Source organism: Sciurus vulgaris (assembly GCF_902686455.1).
Source record: "Sciurus vulgaris genome assembly, chromosome: 11".
Lineage (NCBI taxonomy): Eukaryota > Metazoa > Chordata > Mammalia > Rodentia > Sciuridae > Sciurus > Sciurus vulgaris.
The window spans coordinates 1,574,188-1,597,398 of NC_136472.1; the positions used below are offsets into that span (position 1 = coordinate 1,574,188).

At 64.7% G+C, this 23,211-nt stretch overlaps 2 protein-coding genes across 4 annotated transcripts in view; one reads left to right on the forward strand and one right to left on the reverse strand.

Annotated features, from left to right (window-relative positions):
• LSP1 (lymphocyte specific protein 1) overlaps positions 1-16,557 on the forward strand; it is a 31,380-nt gene extending 14,823 nt beyond the window's left edge. For 2 of the 3 annotated variants that reach the window (XM_079104961.1, XM_079104962.1), the window contains exons 2-11: positions 7,073-7,210; positions 8,397-8,570; positions 10,251-10,392; positions 10,702-10,794; positions 10,998-11,041; positions 11,171-11,252; positions 11,797-11,931; positions 12,178-12,255; positions 12,339-12,441; positions 16,141-16,557. In XM_079104961.1, the coding sequence (XP_078961087.1) occupies positions 7,073-7,210; positions 8,397-8,570; positions 10,251-10,392; positions 10,702-10,794; positions 10,998-11,041; positions 11,171-11,252; positions 11,797-11,931; positions 12,178-12,255; positions 12,339-12,428 (976 nt within the window). In that variant the 3' untranslated portion in view covers positions 12,429-12,441; positions 16,141-16,557. The remainder of the gene's footprint in view (positions 1-7,072; positions 7,211-8,396; positions 8,571-10,250; positions 10,393-10,701; positions 10,795-10,997; positions 11,042-11,170; positions 11,253-11,796; positions 11,932-12,177; positions 12,256-12,338; positions 12,442-16,140) is intronic. The other variant, XM_079104963.1, reaches the window with a different exon arrangement.
• Positions 12,530-18,442, reverse strand: PRR33 (proline rich 33). Its single transcript, XM_079104947.1, has 2 exons — positions 18,365-18,442; positions 12,530-15,095 (listed from the first exon to the last, which is right to left on the reverse strand). The coding sequence occupies exon 2, from the start codon at positions 15,084-15,086 to the stop codon at positions 13,764-13,766; it is 1,323 nt and encodes a 440-aa protein (XP_078961073.1). The 5' UTR covers positions 15,087-15,095; positions 18,365-18,442; the 3' UTR covers positions 12,530-13,763.
• Between the last annotated feature and the right edge of the window lie 4,769 nt (positions 18,443-23,211).

Consider the following 23,211-nt stretch of genomic DNA (forward strand, 5'->3'; position numbering starts at 1 on the left):
ACACAGTGCCAGGAGGGAGGGCGAGCAAGCTGGGGCCAGTGGGAGCCACAGCCACACCAGGATCCAAGAGGCTGGGAGGGCGAGGCCCTGACCCCTGACCCCAGGTCCCCAGGGGCAGGACTGACTGAGCAGAGACAGGCAGAGATGTAGAAGAGCCACAGTGCTGGGGTGAGGAGGCTGTCGGCATCAGGTTGACCATGGAGCACATCACAAGAGGTAGGGCACCCAGACCGAGGGAGGTGACAGTCTGGTCAGCAGGACATCTCGCTGTGTTCTGGACCCCACACTGAGGGCAGAGGAGGGAGGACCCTGACCTGGCCTCAGGGAAGCGTGGGATAGGGGAGCTGAAGGAGGCGTCCTATTTCCAGTCCAGGGGTCTCTAGGGCTCTGTGGAGCCCAGCTCTAGCCCTCTGAAGGTGTGGGATCTGATCCTGAAGGTCAGAGCTGCCTGGTGCTGCGTGGGCACCTTTTCCAAGGGTGTGTGGGCAGTGCTAGGGTCTCCTGGAGGCCTGGGAGGTGTGATGGGAGGCCTGGGCTGCAGCCCCTGACCAGCACTAGCAGTGGGGCTCCCCGAGGGGCTGTGGGGTCCCCAGGTGGCCACCACACCGGCTCCGGGGTCCTGGGTGCAGTGCAGGGCTGAAGGCAGCCCTGGCAAGGGCAGAACCCTTCCCACCCCCAGAGCTGAGCGTGGCAGGGGTGGGCCGCACGGCTGGGCAGCCACGCTGGGGAGAGGTCGGCAGGGGTGGGACGGGGCGTGCGTGGAGCAGGGTGCCCGGCGGGAGGCCTGGGGAATGGCCTGTGCTCCGGGGGTCCTGCTCCACCTGCTGGCCCCAGGCCCCTCCTGGTGCCCTCGCCTGGCCCCTGGAGCTGTCTCCGGGTCCCCAGGCCCCCCTGTGCCGTTGCCGTGCCAGCCCCTGCGGTGGCCTCTCTCCACAGAGCCCCCAGGGCGGTGTGAGCACAGGACCCTGCCCGCAGGAAACTCCCTGTCGCTGCCACCCCAGAATCTCGGAAGAGGGGCCTCCCCCGCGGCCGTCCCTCAAGGCGAGCCGTGTCTCCTGGCCTGGCAGCAGGGGAGAGCACCACGTCTGGGCCCTGGCACCTCCAGGGAAGGACCCGGCCACCATGAGCCTGGGAGAGTGGCAGGCGGGAGAGGCGGGGAGCCGGCACGCTGGACCGCAGTTAGCTGGGCTGTGGAGCAGGTGGGGACCTCGGGGCCGGGCACGCGGGTGGCAGAGGCTTGGCTCTCCCCTCCCCCAGAGCCAGTGGGGAGACTTCGAGGCCAGCCTCATCCTCCCGGATGTAACCTGGGGGACAGGCCTGCTCAGCAGGCTGGGAGCTGTGTGGCAGCTGGGCCGGGTGGTCCAGAGCCACCAGGTGGGGCCACCAGGGCCAGCACCCTAAGGGAGGTCCCGTGGGCGAGGGCAGGGAGGAGGCCGGGGCTCTCGGGCAGGGTCCCCTGCGTGTGCAGCGCTCTGCCTGAGCCAGAGTGGGAGGGCGGTGGGTGGACCTCAGCAGAGCCGGCCTCCCTGGGTCAGCCCCGACCGGCACTGAGCTCCCGGCAGCGGCTGGGCCGGCAGGAGCAGAGCTGCCTCAGCTTTGGGGGTTCTGGCGAGGGTCCGTGGGCTCCCGCAAGAGGCTCTGCGGGCTGCCCCACATGGGGAGAGGGGGCAGGGCCGGGCCGCGGGGCACAGGGTCGCAACGGGCAGAGGCCCGCTCTCCACAGCACAGCCCTTCATGTGCAGGGCCCTCTGCAATGGCCATCTGACCTCCAGTCAGGGCCACTTCCCACCCAGGGCTCAGCCAGGGGCTGCTGCCTGCCCCATGCCCGGCACCTGCTCTGGGGAGGAGGCAGCCAGAGCCCTGGATCCGGCAGAGCGACCCTCGCCTCCTCTGGGGTGGTCCCTGCAGGCAGAGCTTGTCACAGGGCCAGTCTCCATCACCGCCAGCTCCTCAGTGCCCCAGCCTGGGCTCACTCCTCTACTGCCCACAGGGTGCACTGTTTCCCTGGTGGTAGGGAGGCCAGCCTTGCAGGCAGGAGCCCAGGGAGGCTCCCAGATGTGATGTGCCTGCCCAGGCCAGGGGGGACATGGGCAGGGGCCCTGGGAGGCCTTGACTGGCCCAGCCGGCTCCTGGTCCCAGGGCAGGGGGGAGGAAACACACTGCTCAGAAAGGGTCTCCGCACTCACCCTGCTGAGCAGGCCGTGGCCTCCCTTCTTTTGCACAGAGGAGTGGAGGCTGGGGAGGGTGGGGCTGGGTTTGGACAGGAGTCAGGGAGACTGAAGCCCGTCCTTTGCCACCTCCCCTGCGGGGTTCCCTCAGGCACCGTCCCTGCTTCCCCATCTCTTCCGTCCTGGCCTTCCCGATACCTTCCCCTCTCACGCTGAGCCAGCCAAGGGCAGCAACAGGCTTCTGCTGGACTCCCCTCGTCTGCCCTCCACCAGCAGCCAGAGGCTCCTGTCTGCACTGCTGAGCCCCCTCCCTGTCCAGAACCTGCCCTGACCCACCGCACTCAGCACCCGTGACCCATGCCCGGGTGCCTCCCTCCAGGAAGGGCCTGACGGTCACCAGGAGAGCGTGTGTGTGGTTAGGCGGGGCTGAGCTCTGCACGCTGGCCACCTGGTCCTTGCCGAGGGAGGCGGCTTGGGCGGCCAGGCTGGAGACCTGGGTTCTGGGGCTCCCGCCAGGACCATGCGCTGGCCACGGTGGAAGCAGTGAGGGTGGCCACGCCAACCTGAGCCAGGAGGGCCGGGGGTCACGGAGCTTCCCCAGCCCCCAGCAGCTCCTCTCCGCTGCCTCCAGCTGCCCAGGTGCTGCCCGGGGCCCTGACGAGTTCCCACCCCAGGGCCGGCGGGCCTCCTGCAGCTGTGCCTGGTGCTGGCCATCTCTGGGGGTCCCCACACAGCCCACGTGCAGGCCAAGCTCTGCCCATGTCTCCCCAGACCGTGCTCCGTTCTGCCTCCCACAGACGGATGTCAGTCTCGCCCTGGAGGCCCTGGTCCCTGTCCCCCATTCCAGCACAGCCCTCTGCATCCCTCTTGCCTTGGTCCCTCCTCCCTGTCCACCCTGCTGGCTCTTCCCAACACAACTGGCCACTTCCACTCCTGCCAGGGGACGGCCAGGGCCATCCAGAGCCCTCCCTCAGCTCTGCGGCCTTCCCGACTTGACCCTCACCCCTGCTCTCTCTGGCCCCGGGACCCCGGCTCATCTTTTAGACCTAAGGTCAAGGTCATGTCCCCTGTTAGAGTGGAGCTGGGTCTTCACGACAGGAAAGGTGCCACCCACCCCTGCTCCCTCCACACTGAGCAGAGCAGACTCCTGGCACCGTGATGGAGGGAGGGCGCCTGAGCCTGGGCAGGACCAATGCCAGGCACCTGGGTGCAGGCATCAGGCAGAGCACACCTGCCTCCTGTGGCCTCCAGGATGAGTGACAGCCAGGCAGAACCACACCCTTGCCCCGCCTTGCCCAGCTCCCGGGGGCCAAGGTGCCTGCCCATGGTGGCCCGCATGGTGGCGTGCAGGTACTGGCCTGCCACCCTCCCCACAGGCTTCCAGGACAGACCCTGACCTCTGCCCTTGGGGGCCTACTTGTGAATGTCACGGGCAGGGGTACATGCTGTCCCGGCACCCTCCAGATGCCAGGGTCCTGCCCCTGCTGTCCCTTTTCCCAAGGGCTTTGCAGTTGCTCAAGAGACAAGTGTCCGTACTGGTGGAGAGTGTGTGTGAGACGCTGGGGCAGCTGGGCTCTGGAAGGCAGCAGAGACTCTGATGGTCCCAGGGAGCCAGCTCACCTACTCCTGGGGCCACCAGCCAGCTCCCAGGCCTCCTGGTCACTTCCAGCCCCCTAGTCTCCAGTGTCCAGGAGACTTGGGGTCAGGAGAGTTTGGGTGGCCTGAGGAGGAGTTGCTCCTGGACATTCTTGCTTTGGTCCCAGTCCCACAGCTGAACCCTCAAGTCCTCCCCAGGGCTGGGGACAAACCCTGCCTGACCTTCAGGCTGGGCTGGATGGGGCAGTCACCCAAGCAGCCTGCAGGGGGCAGAATTGGGACAGGCACTGAGTCTTGCTGCCCCTGCAGGAACTATCCAGAGGGGAAAGGGGGTGGGCAGCTGGGAGGGTCCAGCCCAGGACAGGCACTGTTGGGGTCTCAGGGGGGACTCTCTTGGGGTCTCAGGAACCCCAAGAGCAGGGAGCTCTCCCTCCCCAGCCGGCAGAGGCCACAGAGCGGGAGGCCAGCCTCTTTGCAGTGATGGGAGCCAGGTGTAGGGAGTTAAGGGCTTCCTTGGGCTGCAGTTGAAGGCCGGTGGAGATGAGGCAGGCAGCTGGCGGAGGGAGGCTGGAGCCCCATGTTGCTGGGGGGGCTTCCTGGAGCCTAAGCCTGGAGGTATTGTGGAGGAAGGAAAAGAGGGGTAGGTGTCCTGAGTTGGGGGCTGCAGATACTGGACATGGTCACAGGGAAGCCTGAGCTCAGGAGCCCCACTGAAAGTGGGGGCCGGGTCTGGGGTCTGTGTGTGGGCGCATTTGCTCGGGGCCGAGCCGTGCTGAACCCAGGGCTGTGCAGGCGTGGGGGCCGGGCCCCGCTCCCTGGCCCGTCAGGCTGAGCCCTGGGCCCTGGAGCCAGAGCAGACGCAGGAAATGGCTGATTGCGTTCTGCTCAGGAACACCAAATCCCTTGCAGCTGCGCTTGGCGGGCCAGGGCCCCGGGCGGGGCGGCCATCGCCAGAGTCCTGACAGCTCTGCAAAGCTTGCCAAGGTCCCGGCCGCTGGCCGGGGGCGCCTTTCCCAGGCCAGAGGCCCCCACCCCACCCCAGGAGAGCCGCCCCTTTCAGTTCCCAGAACGGAGCCCAGCTGTGGAAGAGCGAGGGGTGAGGTCATGGGAGGGGGCCCATTACTCACATCCTGGGGCCGGCGGGAAGGGAGGAGGCAGGGAAAGGGGCCCAGAGGCCTCCTTGTCCTTGGCTGCTGGGTCAGAGCGGGGGCTGGCGGGGCTTCTTCCAGCGTGGGAGACCCTTCCCCGCGCTACCCTGTCCCCCCAGCTCCTGTCCAAGGAGGGCTAAGTGGGGGTGCCTGTTGGAGGGACCCTGGCTCTGTAGCAACCATGTTCCCAGAAAACATACCTTGCCCCCACCAGGCCCTGCTCACTGTCGTCCTGGTGATGTGGAGGAAAACAGCATATAGGGAGGTGGGGTCACCCCCAGCATGAGCCTGGGAGGGGGACGGACCTGCCGCTTTGAAGCCCTGCTCCTGAGCCCCGTGTGCAAGGCTCAGGGACGCCCACGTGTGTGCCAAGGCTGTGTGGGGAGCCCATGTAGGCACAGGAGGGCAAGCACATGGGTGTCTACCCTGCTGGTGGGACCGGGAGAGCCACGTGGGCTCACGTGGATCTGCCCAGGGCCCTGTGGCTTCACGACCCCAGGGTTGGCACCCTCGCGCCGTGCAGGGGTCCGGGGAGCCAGGCTGACCCCATCCCATTCAGTGAGAGGCCACGGGAGACCTGGGGCCAGCCCCAGGAAGGAGCACGTCTCTGTCCAGGGTCCCAGCCCCACATGCCCACCCGGGCACATACTTCCCACCCACACATGCTCCAGAACCTCCGCACGTGTGTGCAGACTTAGAGGCAGGTCCGCCTGTGCACACGGAGATCCCCGCTGGGAAGAGCTCACCCCGCATGGGCTCTCCCCGGGCTGCCTGGGGAAGGCAGGGACACCCCACCTGCCAACTCTGACTGTCCGCTGGGGGGGCTGCTGGGGTGCCAGCAGGAACCCCAAGAGCAGGGAGCTCCCCCTCCCCAGCCCGCAGAGGCCACAGAGCGGGAGGCCAGCCTCTTTGCAGTGATGGGAGCCAGGTGTAGGGAGTTAAGGGCTTCCTTGGGCTGCAGTTGAAGGCCGGTGGAGATGAGGCAGGCAGCTGGCGGAGGGAGGCTGGAGCCCCATGTGGCTGGGCCTTCCTGGAGCCTAAGGAGAGGCCTGGCTTTCGTCTGGCAGGCTTAGGGGAGACCTGGGGAGATTAGATCATGTGCTGGCAGGGCTGCCTGGCCAGGGGACTGAGGCCCAGAGGGGAGCGGGCTGTGGGGTCATGCGGCGGACACGGGCCGGGAAGGACTGAGACCCCAGCAGGGAGACACAGCCCTGAACCAGCTCCGGCCTGGGCTCCTTCCCTGGTGGAGGGGGCAGTGAGCCTGAGATGCAGAGACCCTAGATGTTCCCCCTCCCCAGCTCACCTGGGGATGGTCAAGGCCTGTGGTGCCTGTGGACAGCAATGGCCAGAGATCTACTGGGCTAGGGTTGCAGGTCCCTGGGCCCACCTTGTGCCTGGCTATGTCTGTCCCCAACCCTGCTGTTGAGGGACCATTAAGGCTGGTCCGGGGAAGCTGCTCTACCTGGACTCTCTCCCCAACTTTTGAAGTAGCCCAGAGACTCCAGAGGTGGCTCTGAGGTGAGGGTGGGGTGCCAGCTGGGGGCTGGGCAAGCACTCAGTGGACACGGGAGGGGCTGGGCTGGACAGGACTACCTGCTGGGAGGCTGGGCGCAGACCTCCTCACCCTTGGCTGTGGTGTGGAGCCCACCTCCTCTTGACACTCAGCTGCTGAGGAGGAGGAAGGCCTGCCCCAGTTGGGTGGGGAGAGGGTGGCTGCCTGACCGGTCACCTGGTGGCACTGTTGTCCAAGGTTGTGTGACCTCAAGAGGCCAGTGCTGGTCTGGACCCCCGGCCACTTCTTCCCAAGCCCTTCTGGAGCAAAGCCTTTCTGCTCTAGGTCTGTGCAGTTGGGTCCAGGGAGGCAGGCGGGCGGGGAGGGCAGTCTTGAGTTCCATCTTGGGTTTTTCAGGTCCACCTGGACATTGAAGCCCCCTCTGTCCCCAGGACAGTACACGGGTGGCCAGATGCATGGAGCCCAGGGGCCTCCCCCTAGACCAGAGGCAGCTCCATGGCTGCGAGCATGACCTCTGTTTTGAAGATGGGTAAACTAAGAATGAGAGAACCTGTCCAGGACTGACCCTAGCCAGCCAGGGCAGGGCTGTCCACTGCTCTCGCCACATGAGCCCTGTCTCCACCATGACTGTCCCTGTCTCCCTCCAGGCTCACCACTCAGTGGAGTGTGGAGGATGAGGAGGAAGTGGCCCGTGAACAGCGCCGGCGGCAGCGGGAAAGGCAGTTACAGACACAGGACCAGGAGGAAGGTGGCCATTACCCAGACCGGCCGGAGCAGGAGGCACTGTAAGCCTCCTGGGCCCTCGAGCGCTGTGTGCGGAGCCCAGGCCTGGGTAGAGGGAAGTGTTGGTGGTCAGGCCCTGGACTTTGAGATTCCAGTGTAGGACACCTTGGGCAAGGGTGGTCGGCAGCCTTGGGTGACCCCGTCTGCCGGACGCCTGCCTGGCCAGAGGGTGCAGAGAGCCATGAGAGGACACCCCTCCCGGCCGGGCTCCTGGGGTCTGACTCAGGCTCTGGCCACTGCCTGGTCCCAGCCCTTGCTTGGACTGGTGCTGACCCCAGCCACGGCCCTGGCCCCCGAGCCCCCCGCCCAAGTTCCCTGCTGCCGGTGACTCATGGAGGCCACGTCCAAGTTGGCGGCCACAGGCCTGCTCGTTTCCTCCCCGGACCCAGGAGGCCTCCGTGGCTGGGCTGGGCTGTCTCTCCAATAACGCTCCCTTCCTCCTGGCCGGTTTGTTCCATTTTCTCCGAGTCAGCAGCTCGGGGCGGGGTGGGGTGCTGCAGCGGTCACGGTCCCTCGGCCAGGCCCTCGCTCACCCTGAGCCTGAGAACCCCTTGTAGCCCCTAGCCCATGCATAGCTTACCCTGCTACGTTGGAGAGTCAGTGAGGACAGCGCAGGGCAGCATGGGGAGCCCTGGATGATGGGGAGGCACAGCCAGCTCTAGGGGAGCCCTGGATGATGGGGAGGCACAGCCAGCTCTAGGGAGCCCTGGATGATGGGGAGACACAGCCAGCTCTAGGGGAGCCCTGGATGATGGGGAGGCACAGCCAGCTCTAGGGGAGCCCTGGATGATGGGGAGGCACAGCCAGCTCTAGGGGAGCCCTGGATGATGGGGAGGCACAGCCAGCTCTAGGGGAGCCCTGGACTGATGGGGAGACAGCCAGCTCTAGGGGAGCCCTGGACTGATGGGGAGACACAGCCAGCTCTAGGGGAGCCCTGGATGATGGGGGAGGCGTTACCCTGCACTAGGGGAGCCCTTTACTGGTGGGGGCGGCACAGCCAGCTCTAGGGGAGCCCTAGACTCATGGGGAGCCCCAGATGGATAGTGCAGACCCTCCTATCCTCAAGTGTCATGACCATGTGGAGCATAGCCTTGCCAGGGGAGCCAGCTCTGAAGCCGTTGGGTCTCCCACACTTGGGCAAGTGAAGGGGTTCAGGAGGCCCAGGCTAACACCTCAACTTCTCTCCAGCCTTGGACTGAAGCCCTCAGAGGCCCCCGAACTCGATGAGGATGAGGGTTTTGGAGACTGGTCCCAGAAGCCAGAGCAACAGCAGCAGCAACGCTGGGCTGCGGAGGGGGCCTCGGATGGAGGAGAGCCCCCTAGGACTGAGAGTCCGGAGGGCGAGCAGGACAGGCGAGTGGGGTGCGCCAGCCTCTGATTCTGCCCCAGCCAGCTCCCCCAATGCCCCCTGGCTGTGAAGGCGGAGAAGGGGGGAGGGAGGAAGGGAGCGAGACATGGCGGCGGGGAGGGGGCTGCAGGGAGGGCGGGAGGAGATCTCATCCCTGGGCTCCCCAGGGCCCCTGGGCCCCATCCAGACCAGCTGCGGCAGGGGGGTGGTGGGGGGCAGCCACATCAGCGCACAGCTGCGGCCGACTTACGTAATGCTCGCTCTGCAGCCCCGCAGCCGCCACCCCTCCCTCCCTGGGGGCTGGCTGATCTCCATTCCCACGGAGGGGAGCAGGTATTTCCAGATGTGTGCCTGCGCGTCAGCCCGGGGAGGGGGGACACGCTTTCCAGATGTTTGGACGTGTGTGCCTCTGAATCAGGGCAGTGGGGGCCCAAAGCACCCCGGGGCCCTCAGACAGGGTCCGCTCCAGAGCCTTACCTTGCCCTCCCCCGCTCAGGGTCTGAGCGGCTCTTGGTAACCCAGGGGCCACTTGCAAGAAGACCCCCCAGCCCTAGCCTGTCAGGCCTGGGCACGGTGGGCTCCAAACCGGCTCAGAATTCTGCTCCAAGCTTGAGGCCTGAGCTTTGCGTGGCCAGGCAGTGGCTGTCTGTCCGGGCTCCCTGATCCAGACCTCTGAGGCCCTCCCCAGGCTCGGAGCAGCCAGAGATCCGGCTCAGCCCTCTCCTGTGTAGTTGCTGCCCCTTTTTACCTACAGCCAGGCTCCTGCGCCCTAGACCCCCTTCCTGTCCAGGGCCCTGGTCCCTGGCCACCCACAGCTAGCCTCAGTTCCCTTGCGTGGTCCTCAGCGTCCCAGCTTGCTGTGGGTCTCAGAGGGAGGGCTGCAACTCCACTTGCTGGCTTCCTCCTTCTCCTGCCCAACAGCAGGGGGCGCTTTTGCTCTTCTGGTGGATCTCTGGGCCCCTGTAGCCTCCACCCCACCCGCACCTGCCTGGCCACGCAGACGGCCAGCTCCTGAATGGCCTCTCTGTGTGGCTGCCCTGGCTCAGACCCTGGCCCACCTTGGGCGGGTGGGTCTTGGCCTTGGCTGGCATGTACTCCAAGGGCCTGAAATCATGGAAAACACAAGAATTCACCATCTTCTTCTCCAGCTTCAGCCCCGCTCAAATGCAGAGCCACACCCAGTTGCCAAATGGCAGGCTGTGCCTCCCTGCAGCCCCTCTCCCAGGTCATGCGGTCCCTGCCCCAGCCCCCCAAAACATCCCCAGACTCCTCTCTCCCTCCCCTGGACGTCCTGCTCCGCTGGCCCACTCGCCCACTGAGGAGCAAGGCAGGCAGAGGCAGGAGGTTGTGGAGACAGCCTCAAACCTGGCCTCACAGAGAGGGGCTGTAGGGAGGGTCCTGGGAGGGTCCTGGGAGGGTCCCGCCCCAGTGCCTGGGTAGCCCTATACCGCCTGGACCAGGCCATGGCTGCTGTTCTCTAAGGGGCCTTGCCCTCAACACAGAGGCCCGGAAGACGGGGCTGGCTCTGACTCCTTGGGCCTCCTTCTCCCAGGAGCCGGGGTCACAGGACTCCGCAGACAGCTCATCTGACTGCTGCTGTCTTATAGGTGGGGAAACTGAGACCGGGAACCGGAAAAGGATGGAAACCAAGCAATCAGTGGCCCTCAGTCAGTTCTGCCTTTTCAACCCCACAGGTCCTGCCAGCAAACCTGTGGAAATGAGGTCAGGGACGGGCTGCATCAAGCTAGTGTCCACCTGGAGCAGCTGTGCCTGAGCCAGGAGGAGACCAGCCCAGAGGAGACTGTCCAGGGCCACGGGGAGGTGGAAGAGGAGGAGGTGAGGGTACCCCAAAGGCTGGAGCACCCTCCCACCCCTGCAACACCCCGTGGGCACCATGGACTCATCCAGAGAACTGACTCCCCTGCCCCACACTGTGGGGGTGGTGAGGCTGGGTGACCCTCTGGGCGAGTTCTTTCCACGTGTCCAGGACACTGCCCTGCTGTCAAGAATTCCAGAACTGGAGTGTGTCAGGGCCAGACAGGACCTGAGGCCCAGCCAGGGGAAAGTGTCTGTACCAGTAGGCCCAGGGTGGGGCAGGAGGCCTGCAAGAGGGGTTACCTGGGCGTCTGGGCTTTCTATCCCCAGCACCAGAGATGTCAGCAGCCCAGGACCCCCAGCCCTTCAGTCTTGGAGGGGAATGCCGGACCAAGCTCGCCTCCCCTGAGCCCCACCACCAAAGTAGGTCAACCCCAGTATCATGCCCTGTGTCCTCTGCTACTCCTGTCCCTCTGCTGCCCCCATGCCTGCTCATGGCCAGCACTCCATAGCCCTGCGACATGGGAGTCACAATCCTCCACTGAACCGATGGGTAGGGTCATTGAGGGATGGAGCATGGCCTTTTTCTGGCTGCCCAGGACCCACAGCTCTGTCTATGTCCACAGCTTGCCGACAGGACTGTGTCCCTGAACCGCTCCATAGAGAAGAGGTCAGTCTGCAGGGTTCTCCAGGAGGGGATGGAGGAGAGTGGCTGAGTGGGTGGAGACCTGGACTGGGCGCTCCCAGAGGGCTCAGGGGGTTTGGAAGGGTGGCGTACGAGGCTCACTCCTCCCTCCAGTAACACTGTGAAGAAGTCTCAGCCAGCCCCGCGCGTCTCCAAGATCGACGAGCGACTGGAGCAGTACACACAGGCCATCGAGGTACGCCCAGCCCTGCGTCGCACACTCAGCCGTGAGGTGTGCCCAGTCCTCCTGTTGCACACTCCCTTCTCCGTTTCCGTACCAGTTTTCCATGCCACCGACACCTTCTATCTAGCAGTGCTCGCCATCTGAGCGACACCCTCCATCTACCAACACCCTCTATCCAGCTAACGTTCTTCCAGCCAGCCAATGGAAGTCTGGTCAAAGCCATTTACTCAACCAATGTCCCCCTTCCATCTAACTCATGCCCCTCTGTCCAACCAGAACTCCTCCATGCAATCAGTGGCCTTCCGCACCCCCACTGTTCCTCCAGCCCCATTCCGCGAGCAGCGTGAAGACAGACCTCCTGCTTCTCCCGTGCCATTGGGGCTCCCGTGTGCTTCCGAGCAGGAGCATTCCCCAAGCGGGTTGGAAGGGAAGAACTCCATTCCAGCCTGACCTTGGGGAGAATATGAAGATGAAAAAGGCCTCCCAGCCAGACCCCCTCCTATGCCCCATGGTGGCTGTCCACTAAAGCTGCCCTGGGACTCTGTCTCCTCTGCAGTCTGCTGGCTGGATGCCCAAACTATCCCGCCAGACCTCCATAGAGCTGCCCAGCATGGCGGTGTCCAGTACCAAGAGTCGATGGGAGACAGGAGAGGTGCAGACTCAGTCTTTGGCCAAGACCCCCTCCTGCAAGGTAGGGCCCCCGTGTAGGCAGAGAGGAGCTGGGAAGTCAGAGCCTGCAGCAGGAGAGGTACCCTGTGTGGTGCTGATCCAGGAGAGGCAGAGGGCTGGCGTGTGGAGAAGGCTGGGCAGTGTTGAAGCTCCCCCTGGGGCCTCACTCGAGAGATGAGGCAGGCAGGTCCCCAGGCCAAAGAAGGGCCAGGGCTGCCGGCGCCCATGGGTGGGTCTGAGCCATGCCATCTCCCTTGTCTGTGCCCAGGATGTTGTAGCTGGAGACATGAGCAAGAGGAGTCTCTGGGAGCAGAGAGGAGGCTCCGGGACCTCGTCCTCCACCAAGGTAGACCCTGGTGTGGCGGAGCAGGGCGCGGCTGGGCCCCGCGCTGTCTCCAGCAGGAGTGCCTCCTCCTCTCTTCCCAACAGACCACCCCGTCCGGAAAGAGGTACAAGTTCGTGGCCACTGGACACGGGAAGTACGAGAAGGTCCTTGTGGACGAGGGCCCTGCGCCCTAGGCTGTGCACCCTGGTGAGTCCAGGGCAGTGACAAGTGCCGTGTGCTGAGTGAAGTGTAGGACGGTGGCAGGGGCAGGGCGGCTGCTCACGTCTCAGCTGAGGCCTGGCCTCAGAGCTGGCTGCAGCTCAATCCCAACTCAGTCTTCTGGCCTCTCGTCTCACACTCGCCTGGGACTGTCCATTTCATCAGGGTCAGGATGGTCAGCCACCTCAAAGTGCCCCTCGGCATAGCCCCATGTCCCTGTGGAGCCTCTGGGAAGGCAGCCTGGCCACTGCAGCAGTCGAGCTGGGTGGGGGGAGTCCCCAGGAGCGTGGCTCCTCTGTGCCTCGCTGCACTGAGGGTCTGAAAAGGGGCAGGACCTAGGTGTCACCCTCTCGAGGGTTGCTGGAGGTTCTGCTGCCCTCCCCATCCAGGGTGGAGAAGAGAGTCACCATGCTGGTCACACATTTATTAGTGGCCTGGGTCCCAGGCTCCATCACAGCACCCTTCCGCCCGTCACCTGCATCCTTCCCCTGCTGAGCCCTGCCCGGGGGCGCTGGGGGCCTCCATAGCTCCTCAGGCTCCCTCTCCCTGTGGTCGGTGGCCATCGCAGACTGACGGAGTGCAGCCGCAGAGCCCCTTCAGTGCCTCTGCCCAGACCCAGCCTCTCTTCAGCCTCTGTGGCCCTGCTTCCTTGTGGCCCAGTGCAGAGGATGCCACTCCCTGCCCGCTATGGGAGCTGGCTCTGACCCGCACCATGCCCATCCCACCATTCCATCAGAAGGTCCCCCAGGTTGCCAGCCCCGCAGGGAACCAGAGGGGGCAGGGAGTGGGCTGCAGCCTTCCTTGCCCCCAGCTCCCACTTGGGCCAGCCCTTCCACACCTGGCCCTGTGGTGTCTGGCTCTTGCCCGCCAAGGGGCCTCTCAGGAGCAAGGATATGCTGACCAGGTGCCAGTGCTGGTACCAGCTCCCCTCACACAAAACGTGCTAGCAGAGGGAGGGGTGGCGGGGCCGCCCTGCGGGGAGGGCAGTGTGCCAGCGTGCGTAGCTGCCCCTCCCGTCCCCCTCGGCCCTACGCTGACCCTGAGGCGGACCTCTGCCACCTCCCCACACTGCCCAGACTGCCTCTGTCGGCCCACGTGCTCCGCACCCACGCCCTTTCCCACTTGTCCTATGGCTCCTGTCCACTTGACCTACCCCCAACCACCCGCTGGACTCCATGGCACCAGGACGTGCCTGCCTGGTCCCCAACACTGCCTTCCTGCGTCTCCTCTTAGGACAGCACGGCCTCCCATGAGGGTTTCAGCCTGTCTTGCCTCCCCCCGTCCTAGGCCTAGGGGCCACTCTGGCCACCTCACTGGAGCCTCCAGCCTGCTGCTGTCCGGTTGAAGTTCTTGGGTCGGGGGCTCAGTTCTAGGCTGGAGTGGAGGGAGGGAGGCGGCCGGGTGGCCTCCTGCAGCTTCCGGGCATTGAAGCGAGGCCGGTATAGGAAGGGCAGGCGGGCAAGTCTGGCCGGGGGACGGTCCCCATCCCTGGGCCCCACCACGCAACTGTGGGACTCAGCCACAGACATGCGGTAGAGCACAGCATCCCACATCCTGGAGGCCCGGGAGGCGGGCGGCCGGGCGCCAGCCCCAGCAGACACCTCCGGCTGCGCTGGCAGGAGGCTGGGCTCCTGCTCTGGGAAGGGGGCATCTTCTGCATCTTCCATAAGCTGCTTCTTGAGGCGTGTCCAGCCGCTGAGCCGAGGCTTGGGTGCAACTTTGAAGACAGGGCATGGGTGGGGACCCAGTGGTAGTGCCAGGGACGAGCTTCCCGGGGACATGGCGACCCTCTCAACTTCTGCAGCAGGGCTGGACACAGGAGACTCCTCCAGGTGCCCAGCTTCAGGGGCCACAGCAGCCGGGCTGTAAGGTGGGGGCCCAGGAGAGCGGTAGGTGGGGGCTATGGGCACCACCACCCTGGTGCTAGCCTCTCTGGACACTGAGGCCTGGAAGCTGGGTGGTGGCCTTGCTGCAGAGGGCTCCTCAGGTCCAGGACTGTCCTCCTGGGCCCGGGCAGGCAGTGGGCGGATGTGGGCCACGGGGATCAGAGACTGGGCACTGGCTGAGTCTCCCTCCTGAACCCTGGGGCCCTCATCTGGGGCTGTCCTCAGAGGCTCCGGGGGGGATGGTGCCAGCTGGATGTGCACCTGGGTGATGTGTGTGCCCCCAGACATTGGGGCTGAGACGGGGGAAAAGCCACTGGGGAGTTGGGTAGGTTGTAGGGCCAGGGCTTCAGACCTCGAAGGGGCCTCCAAGTGGGTGGCCAGGGCCCTGCGCTCAGTGAGGCTGAAGGAGAAGGTGGACCTCTGCAGGGGCGAGGTCACGTGGTGGATGATGGGGGCACGCGGGGAGCGGGGCAGGGGTGTCACCGTGCACAGGGCCTCAGTGGTACATGGGGCCATGGCCTCCAGGTCATGGCTGGCCTCACTCACAGGGGACAAGGAGGTACGGAAGGCCCCAGGTGGGGCCGGGACAGCCCCAGCCATCTTCTTCCGAGCTGCCTTCCTCAAAAGTCTCTGCAGACGCAGGTTGTCTTTTCCTGGCTTAGGAAGGAGGGGTGGTGGAGGTCCAGGGGGCCTCTGGGGGCTTGGGCCACCAGCCTCCAGGGTCGCTGATGTGGCTGAACCGAGCATTGCTTCACCCTGGGTGGGAGGAACGGCGATCAGGCCCCTGCCCTCCCTGTGACGGACACGGACTCCAGTTGTACAGGAGGCCTTGGGCTGTAGAGTTCCCAGCACTAGCAGCTTCTCCTGAGCCCCAGACTTGCCAGGCACCTTCCATGCCTGTGCGCCAGTGACTGGGGCAGCTCCACGGCCTGGTGTGGCAGGGAGCTGTGGCAGCTCCACGGCCTGGTGTGGCAGGGAGCTGTGGAGGTCGCTGGGAGCTGGCAAGGGGGCGGGCAGGAGACCCACCGGAGAGCCCTCTGGGGAGGCTTGTGTCTGGCCAGCCGCTGGCCACAGCCGAGGGCGGGAAGAGCAGGCTGCCCGCAGACACGTGAGGGCCGCCACGCCGTCGCCGGCCTGACCACAGGCGCGTCCGTCCTCTGCGAGCCAGTGGTGAGGGGCAGCGGCCAAGAGGCTCAGGGACGCTGAGGCCGCGTCACAGAGGCAGGTTGGCGGGAAAGTTGGAGCGGATCTCGCTGAGCTGTGCTGGCTGGTGTTGCTGCAGACCGCCCAGCCTGGTGGTCCTGGCCAAGCCACCCGCCCTGGTTTCTGGGCGCCACGAGTCTGCAAGGACGTTGACAAATGGCATCTGGGCCGAGCCAGAGGCTGTCTGGTTTGGGGAGGAGGGAGGCCCGAGCTTCCACAGTGGGGCTGGCTCTGCAGAGGCGAGAGGATTGGCCTGGGGCGGGTGGGGATTCTGCCCCAGCTCACTCCCGCCCTGGCTGCCTGCACACAGCCAGGCCTGTGGAGCCAGCAGAACCCCACAGCCAGCTCCTGGGGGTGCCTGGGTTGGTGGGCAGACAGTCAGCAGGGCCCAGGTCCAGGGTCTCAGCGTTCACCCAGGGGCAGGTGTCCCAAGAGGCTGCAGCAGGGTGCTTCTGACCCTAGGCAGGAGTGTGGGCGGGGCCAGGCAGCCACCAGAGAGACGGCAAGGGCCACAGAGCCAAGGCTGTGCAGGGGCAGGCTGCAGCCCATCCTCGGCTCCAGACTAACACTGCCCATGCTCCACACCGTGTTTTGGCAGGTGCACGCCAGAAGCACCTCCATGTCCCCAGACCCCACCAGGACACCAGCCCCAGCCCTGGCTATGAAGTTGCTTCCTGTTGCCAGGGTAGCCTGCCCTTGTCCCTCGGACACCCGCACTGCTGACACCACCTCCTTTAGCTTCTGGACACTCCAACCTCTATCCCACCCCACCCTGATTCCCCAGCTCTGCCTCTGGCATCTGGGAGGGAAGATTCCTGACCAGGGGCTAAATGGACCATCCCCTAGAGAGGCCAAGTGCTCCCAAGGAAGAGCGGAGACTGAGACCCAGCCTGGCAAGAGAGCCGGTCACCCAGCAAACATGAGGAGCACCCACACTCTGCTGGACACAGACTTCATCCCTCCCTGCCTCCTGCCGCAGAAACCCCATTTTGTGCAATAAAGTTCCTCATGCTCACATATCCCCCACGCTGGGCCTCCTGTGCGCTCTGATGGGAGGGATGGGGAGTGGGACTGGCCAGGACAGAAGGGCCATACCAGGGGGCCAGCCCTCCCAACTACATAGCACAGCTGGCTCTGGATTCCAGCACTGAGTCCTGTCCCTCAGCTTTCTACAACAGCAGACTCCAGAATCTGGGCTGTGGAACCATCTAAGTTGGGGTACCCACCATGGGCAGCGTCCCACATTCCTCTTCAGAGCGTCTCTGACCCTACCCCCTGACCGACCCAACATAAACCTCATAGCACCTGCACAGTGCATTCTGGTCTGTGTCCCCACCGTGCAGCCCCTGAGGGCAAGAGCCACCCAGCACCTCCTGGTGCTCAGAAGGTGCTCAGTGAAGGTTGGTGGACAGACGGATGGGTAGATGGAGGGATGGGCGGATGGATGGACAGACAGGTGGATGGATGGGTGTGTTGGTGTTCATATTGATGGAAGGATGGCTATGTGGACAGATGGATGGGTGGATGGGTAAGTGGTGGGGGTAGATGGGTGGATGCATGGTGATAGGGAGGAGGGTGGAAGGAAGGGAGGAGGGGAGGCGAAGGTGAGCAGACGTGCTGCGGCTGGTGGCGTCCTCCCCAGCACTCCCTGCTCTCGCTGGGACTGCACTCTGGCCTGCCCAGCCCTACTTCCTTGTGTCTGGGTCCCCTGGGCCCAGATGGTTCCGGCCCGACCCTGCCACTCATTCGGCTATTCATTCTCCTCTCTCTGAGGCCTTTGTAGTCTCACCCTGTCTGCTTCCCAGAAAGAGCTGCTCCAGCTCACGTTCGGCAGGGTGCCGCTGCCCAGGCCAGGAGGTGGCATGGCCGTTGTCCCTTCTGCCCACAGTCCCACCCCAGAGGAAGGGAGCAGGGACACACCCTACCCTCCAGCAGGCCCCCTTCCCTTCCTGTTCAGTCTGATGGGATGGCGGCCAGGACGGCTGACCGAGGCCACCCCAAAGTCCACAGTGGGCAGGGAGCTGGACATGAGCAGAGGACCAGTGCAGATGACACCAGGCATAGGAAGCAGAGTTCAGTGGTGCCCAGCTCCCCTGACCAGTGCTGCCCCTGGCTCAGCCTCAGGGATGAGGATCCCAGGTCTGCCCTCTTAGCCACAGCCTGCCCACAGGTATGGCGTCTTTCCTCTGCTGCCTCTGCCCAGGGCCAGGGCTCCACAAGGCCACTGCCTGGGAGGTGCTTGGGCAGGGATGCTGGAGAGTGGCCCTCCCTCACCCTGCCCACCCCGGGGGCCCTTGGCGGTCCACTGCCCCCTCCAGGCACTCGCAGCAGCCCCACAAAGAGGGGACGCCCCGAGGGCTGCACAGCCAGTTGGGGCCTCTGCGGCTCCAGGAGAAGCCACGGGCCGGGGCCAGCCATCGGGGGTGAAGCGGCTGCGTCCCAAGTGCCTCGTCAGCGGCTCCTATCCTGGGCCTGGCAGAGTCTGCCTGTGGCAGGTCAGCCCAGGGCACCAAGCAAGGCACAGGGTCCACTGGGGGCTCCGGGCACTGGGGCTGAGACCATATCAAAGGACTCTGCCCAACGGCCTTACCGGGGTCCACCTGAGCAAGCCTCCTCTTCCTGGGCTCAGCTCAGCATTTGCCAAGTTTACAGGCCCCTGTAGCCCCCAGTTCAGGGCCCAGTGTCATTGGCCCTCAGTGTCCTGTGTGGAAATCAGTCCCCTGCCCAACGGAGCTGGGCCACCCTCTCCCTGGCCTCCACACAAGTCCCTAGTCCCCCACCCCACTCCCCAGGGGAGGCCAGGTGGTACCTGTGAGGATTACCTGTTGTAGACCCTCAGCGGCCAGTTGTCCATCTAGCAGTGCCCACTCTATGCTGTCTTGCTGTACCCTGGGCCTGGTGCCTGAGGAGGAGGTGGCCATCACCCAAAATAGGACCTTCCTGCCCCTCTGACCTCACGGGAAAGCACCTGCCAAAGGCTGAGGCTTGCTAAGCGGGCAGCCACCGTCCTCTGCTGGCTGAGCAGGGCCACTGCAGAACCCGTGGCATGACCACCTGCAGGCACAGCCCTGAGGATGCCCACCCAGCCTGGCAAGGGCGGGGGCTGGGGCCAGGCTGGGAGACGAAACCCTCCCTGCTTTTTGTGCGTGCGCTTGCCACGGGGGTGGGCTGCAGGGTGGCAGAGCCTGGGGGTGAGGCCGGCCACCCCAGAGAGAAGGTGGCTCCGGTACTGGCTCAGGCCTCCGCAGACGCGGAGAGCTGGACAGGTTGCTCAGGGGTCTGGGCTGCATCCAATGACATGGCAGGTGGAGGGGGACACACAGGTTCTGACCAGGAGGCAGGGATGATCCAGCAGTTCCGGGGGTTTCCCAGGGCCAGGCGCATGGGGGAAGGTGGGCAGGTGCCCTGTCCTGTGAGCCCACAGCCTGAGGGTCTGCTTCCCCTGCTGGGTGAAGAGGCATGTCACTGCCTGCCTCCAGCCTCCGCAGCCTTCTCTCCACACATGAGAGGGAACTGGCAGAGTGTCCACAGCCAAGGCAAGGCCAGGGGCTCAGGGGACTGGAGCCCTGCCAGCCATCCAGATGTCCTTGGCCCTGGAGGACAGGGGCCCTGTCTGCCTCTTCTGGGGTTCACCCTGTCCTGGATGTCAGTCCACCCTTGACAGCAACTTCCACCCTGGGCTGGGTAACAGTACAGTCCCTCAGTCGTGCCCAGCCTGGGGCCGCAGAGGCATGGAACCAGTCAGGATACCTCCTTCCACCCTGTGCCTCAGTTTCCCCAACCCAAGGGGCAGGACCACAGGGGCATGTGGCCTCCCTAGTAAGCATGGGGGCAACGGGAGGCCCATGAGATGTGTCTGTTGGTTGGATGGGCTCCCTGGGGCTCTGAGGAAAGCAAGGTCAGCCTCCATGGGCACATGGGCCAGTGGGCTCAGAGCTAAACCCTGCAGGGGGCCCCAGGGAGAGAAAGTCTCCACGGTCTGGGCCCCTGAACAGAGAGTTCTCAGGCCAACAGCAGAGGCCTGGCCCCGCCTTGGGAGGAAGCCCCTGCTGGAGGAGATGCCATGGACCATGGACAGGAGCCACTGCCAGGCTCAGGTCACTACTTCTGCCTGTTTATTCTGCATTCCCCAGTAGCGTCCTCTCGGAGAAGTAGGTCTGGCTTGGAGGCACTCAGATGTGGGGGGCTTGCTGCTCCTCTGGTGGAGGGGGTGGGGCCCAGCAAGGTGCCACGCCAGGTAACGGAGCCCTGGCGTGCAGACCCCGGCTGGACAAAGTACAAGCCTCCACACGGTGCCTCAGTCAGAGGGCAGGTGTTGGGGGACTTGGGGCTCAGCTCTGAGGACCCCACACTAGTCCGGCCAAGGACAGCCAACTCCTTCCTCCGCCCCTCCACAGCCCATCAAGAATGTGCCTGCCCCAGGGTGGTAAAAATAGCAGCTGACACCTTCCTGGGCAGGCGGACCCTGTCTCCTTGTCCTCGCCGCCTCTGCCTCCTTCCCTGGCCATTCCTATACTTGGTAAGGGGACCGCATGGGCACACCCTGCCCCCCTCATCCCGGCTGCCCAGCCACTGGCCAATGGGCTGCTGGGAAAGCTCAGATGCCGCTATAACACGAGTGTGCAGCCGGGAGGCAGTGCCTGGGCTGGTCCTGTTCACGGGGAGTTCCTGTCCTTCTCAGGCTTGACCACAGGTGGGTACAAGAGCGAGCCGCCTCTCGGCAGGGGTCAGTGCCTCCTGCACTGGGGCTGGGCCCCCCAGCATCCAAGGAGATGCAGGATCTGGGGGCTGAGGTCCTTGGCCAGCGTGCTGCCCACACCTCAGCTGGAAGCATGGTGGCCAGGACCCTGATGGCCACCCAGCACTGGTCTCAGATCCTGATGTTGTGCCTGGGTGTTCTCTGAGCTCAAGGTGGTGCAGGAGACCTGGGCTCAAGCCAGAGCACAGGGTGTGGAGGTGGGGAGGGTCTCCAGAGCCCTGAGGTAAAGGGCCACTCACAGCTGGAGCCCAGAGATGAGGGACGAGGCTCGAGGAGCCTGGACTGCCCACAGCTGGGCTTTCTGTGCGTGGCCCAGGGAGGGGCATAGTGACTTCCCCAAGATCCCCAGGGCCTCTGCCTTGAAGGGCCCCTGCCTCTGGTCCTGCCACTTTGTAGACAACAGCAGGGCAGGAACCACAAGTCTTCTCGAGGAGGAATCCACAGGGAGAAGCCCTGGCAGCTCTCCGGAGCCCAGGTCAGAAATGGATAGGGTCTGGACACTCCTGCCCAGAAAGGTCATGTCCAGTCTCATTCTTGGCTGGGAAAAGCCCGGGCCCCCAGGAGGGCCCCACCAGCCCCCTTTGGCCTGAACCTCTGAAACCCTCTGGCTGGGTACCCTTGCCCTTCAAGTCCTTTGGAGCTTTCTAGAGGTTCTTGGGCATCCAGGAGAAAGGGGCAAGGTGAGGTTGGCCACAAAGGAGCAGGGCCCAAAGCAGGGCATGGGCGTGGTCCCACTGCAAGGGACTGGCAGGGCCTCCTGCCCCTCCCCCTTGGGTCTTGTCACCAACTTCTAAGGAGGGAAAGATGGCATGTGTCCCCAAGGAACTTGACCTGACAGGCTATTTTCATACCCTGTCCTGAGGTGGAACATGAAACTGGACAACTGGCCTGTCCCCCCTCAGCTGTCGAAATGCCATCCCATCCCTAGCACCCCCACCTTGCTCTCCCCAGCTGTGACACGGGACAGTGACACAGACCACAGGCAGGGGTACGAAGGAGCCCGTGGGCCTCAGGCACTCTGAGGAGGAGCAGGAGACTCAGCTCCCCCCATAGAGTGGACTCTTGCCACCTCACCTTGGAAGGGGCAGGAGCCCTTGCAGGTGTCCAGCCAGAGACTGGGCATGAGGAGGGCCGCCCTCTCTCTCCCCACGCACTGTCTTGGGTTTCTGGGCAGAGGCGTCTCGCCGATTTTGGTGTCTATTTCTGGACTTGTCAGCTGCCACTGCTCCTTGTACATAGCTCCCTGGGTGTGGTCACTGCCCCCTCCCTTGGCACTGACAGGTGTTGACCCTGCTGGGTCAGAGGTGGTCACAGCAGGGGCCCACCATCACAGCCCCTCCCTGACCCTCCCTCCCCACAGAGGGGCACTAGGAAGAGGTGGGGCAGTTAGACCTGGACCTGAGGAGTGGGCAGTCCAAGGATGTGGAGAAGCCAGAGGGGCTGCTGGGGGCCTGGCAGGGCCTGGCCAGAGGGGTACCACTCCCACAGGCTGCATATCCAGGGGGGCCCAGAGTCCAGGGCAGGAGTCTGAGAGGAAGCTGGGTGCCCAGGGCCTGGACGAGGATTCTGAAAACACATGTCCACTAATTTTGCTTAGAGGTGAAGGCACTCTGGGAAAACCTGTGTTCCCCACGGGGGGGGCTCCGCACAGCTCCCACCTCAGCAGCGAGCCACAGAGGCCGGCTCGCAGATGCGTGGTGCTTTCTTAGGCAAGTTCCCATAACCACCCTTTCCAGCAAGCCGCGGTATGCTGACAGCTTTGTTTCTCAGCCCTGGGGCCGGCTTGACCCTGCCGCTCAGAGCACTCCCAGGCCACCGTGGGTGTGTGCAGTGGCCAGCTCACAGAAGACAGGCCCTGCACTTGCCGGCCTCGTGCTGGCTGCACCTGGACACCTGTGGCCAGTCCTGGGCAGGGCGTTTCTGCAGGGGCACTGACAATTCAGGATGCTCTGTGCACCTGGGAAGCTGGGCATCAGCTCCCGTTCCTGAAGCCCCGGGAGCCAGGGACGGTCTCCATCTGTTGAAGAGGCCAGACGAGGGGACAGGCCACTTGTGCACTCTGATTAGGAGGAGGGGTCCTCAGAGACCTGGGGCACTCCACAGAGAAGCTCCTTCCTCCAGGAGGACATGTGGCCTGGAAGGGAGCTTGGGACTCACACTGGCAAGAGGGACTCCCAGGGGGACCACGGATTAGGCAAGCCAGAGAAGATCCCTATTGCCCATCTGGGGAGCCAGGCTCAGTCATCTTGGGAGTCCCAGGGAGGCCCCCAACCTAGGCAGTGGCAGAGGCCACCAAGAAGCAGATTTTAGCTCAAATCAGCCAGACCTTCCAGCATCCCGAGACACTCCTTGGGGTGCTGTGGAGAGGGTGTCTGCCCAGGGAGGAGTGGATGCCCAGCCAGCTCCTGGATTCCAAGCTCCAGGCTGGAGCCAGGGCAGGAAGGAGCAGGATCTGGGTCTGGGGGAGGGTGAGGAGGGCTTAACGGGGCCATGTGCCCAAGGCAGACCCGCCCAAGGACCAAGGGCTGGCTCTCAGCCCTGTCCACAGGGGCCCCCTCTCCACCCCAGCTCCGAGAAGCCCCTGCTTCTGAACGAGGCTGCTCCTAATTCTCCCCTCTCCTCCACCAGAAGCAGCCAACGCCACCATGTCTGACGAGGAAGTGTGAGTATCACCGCCTGCTGCGGCTGCCTGCCCGGGGTGTGGGGGGCTTGAGCACAGGCCCAGCCAGGCGGCCCACCTCATCTCCCTTTCTCTCTCTCCCTCGCTCCCTCCCTGGCCTCTGCAGTGAGCAGGTGGAGGGTGAGTACCAGCCATTTTCTCCCTCTCTATATGTCTACCTCTAGACAGAGTAGTCTCTACTGGGGAGGGGTTCACCCTGGATGCCACATGTCCCTGGGGAACCCCGGGCG

What these genes read in the sequence shown, in the direction of transcription:
- PRR33 (XM_079104947.1), bottom strand. Translation starts at nt 15,086, where the DNA reads ATGCTCGGTTCAGCCACATCAGCGACCCTGGAGGCTGGTGGCCCAAGC.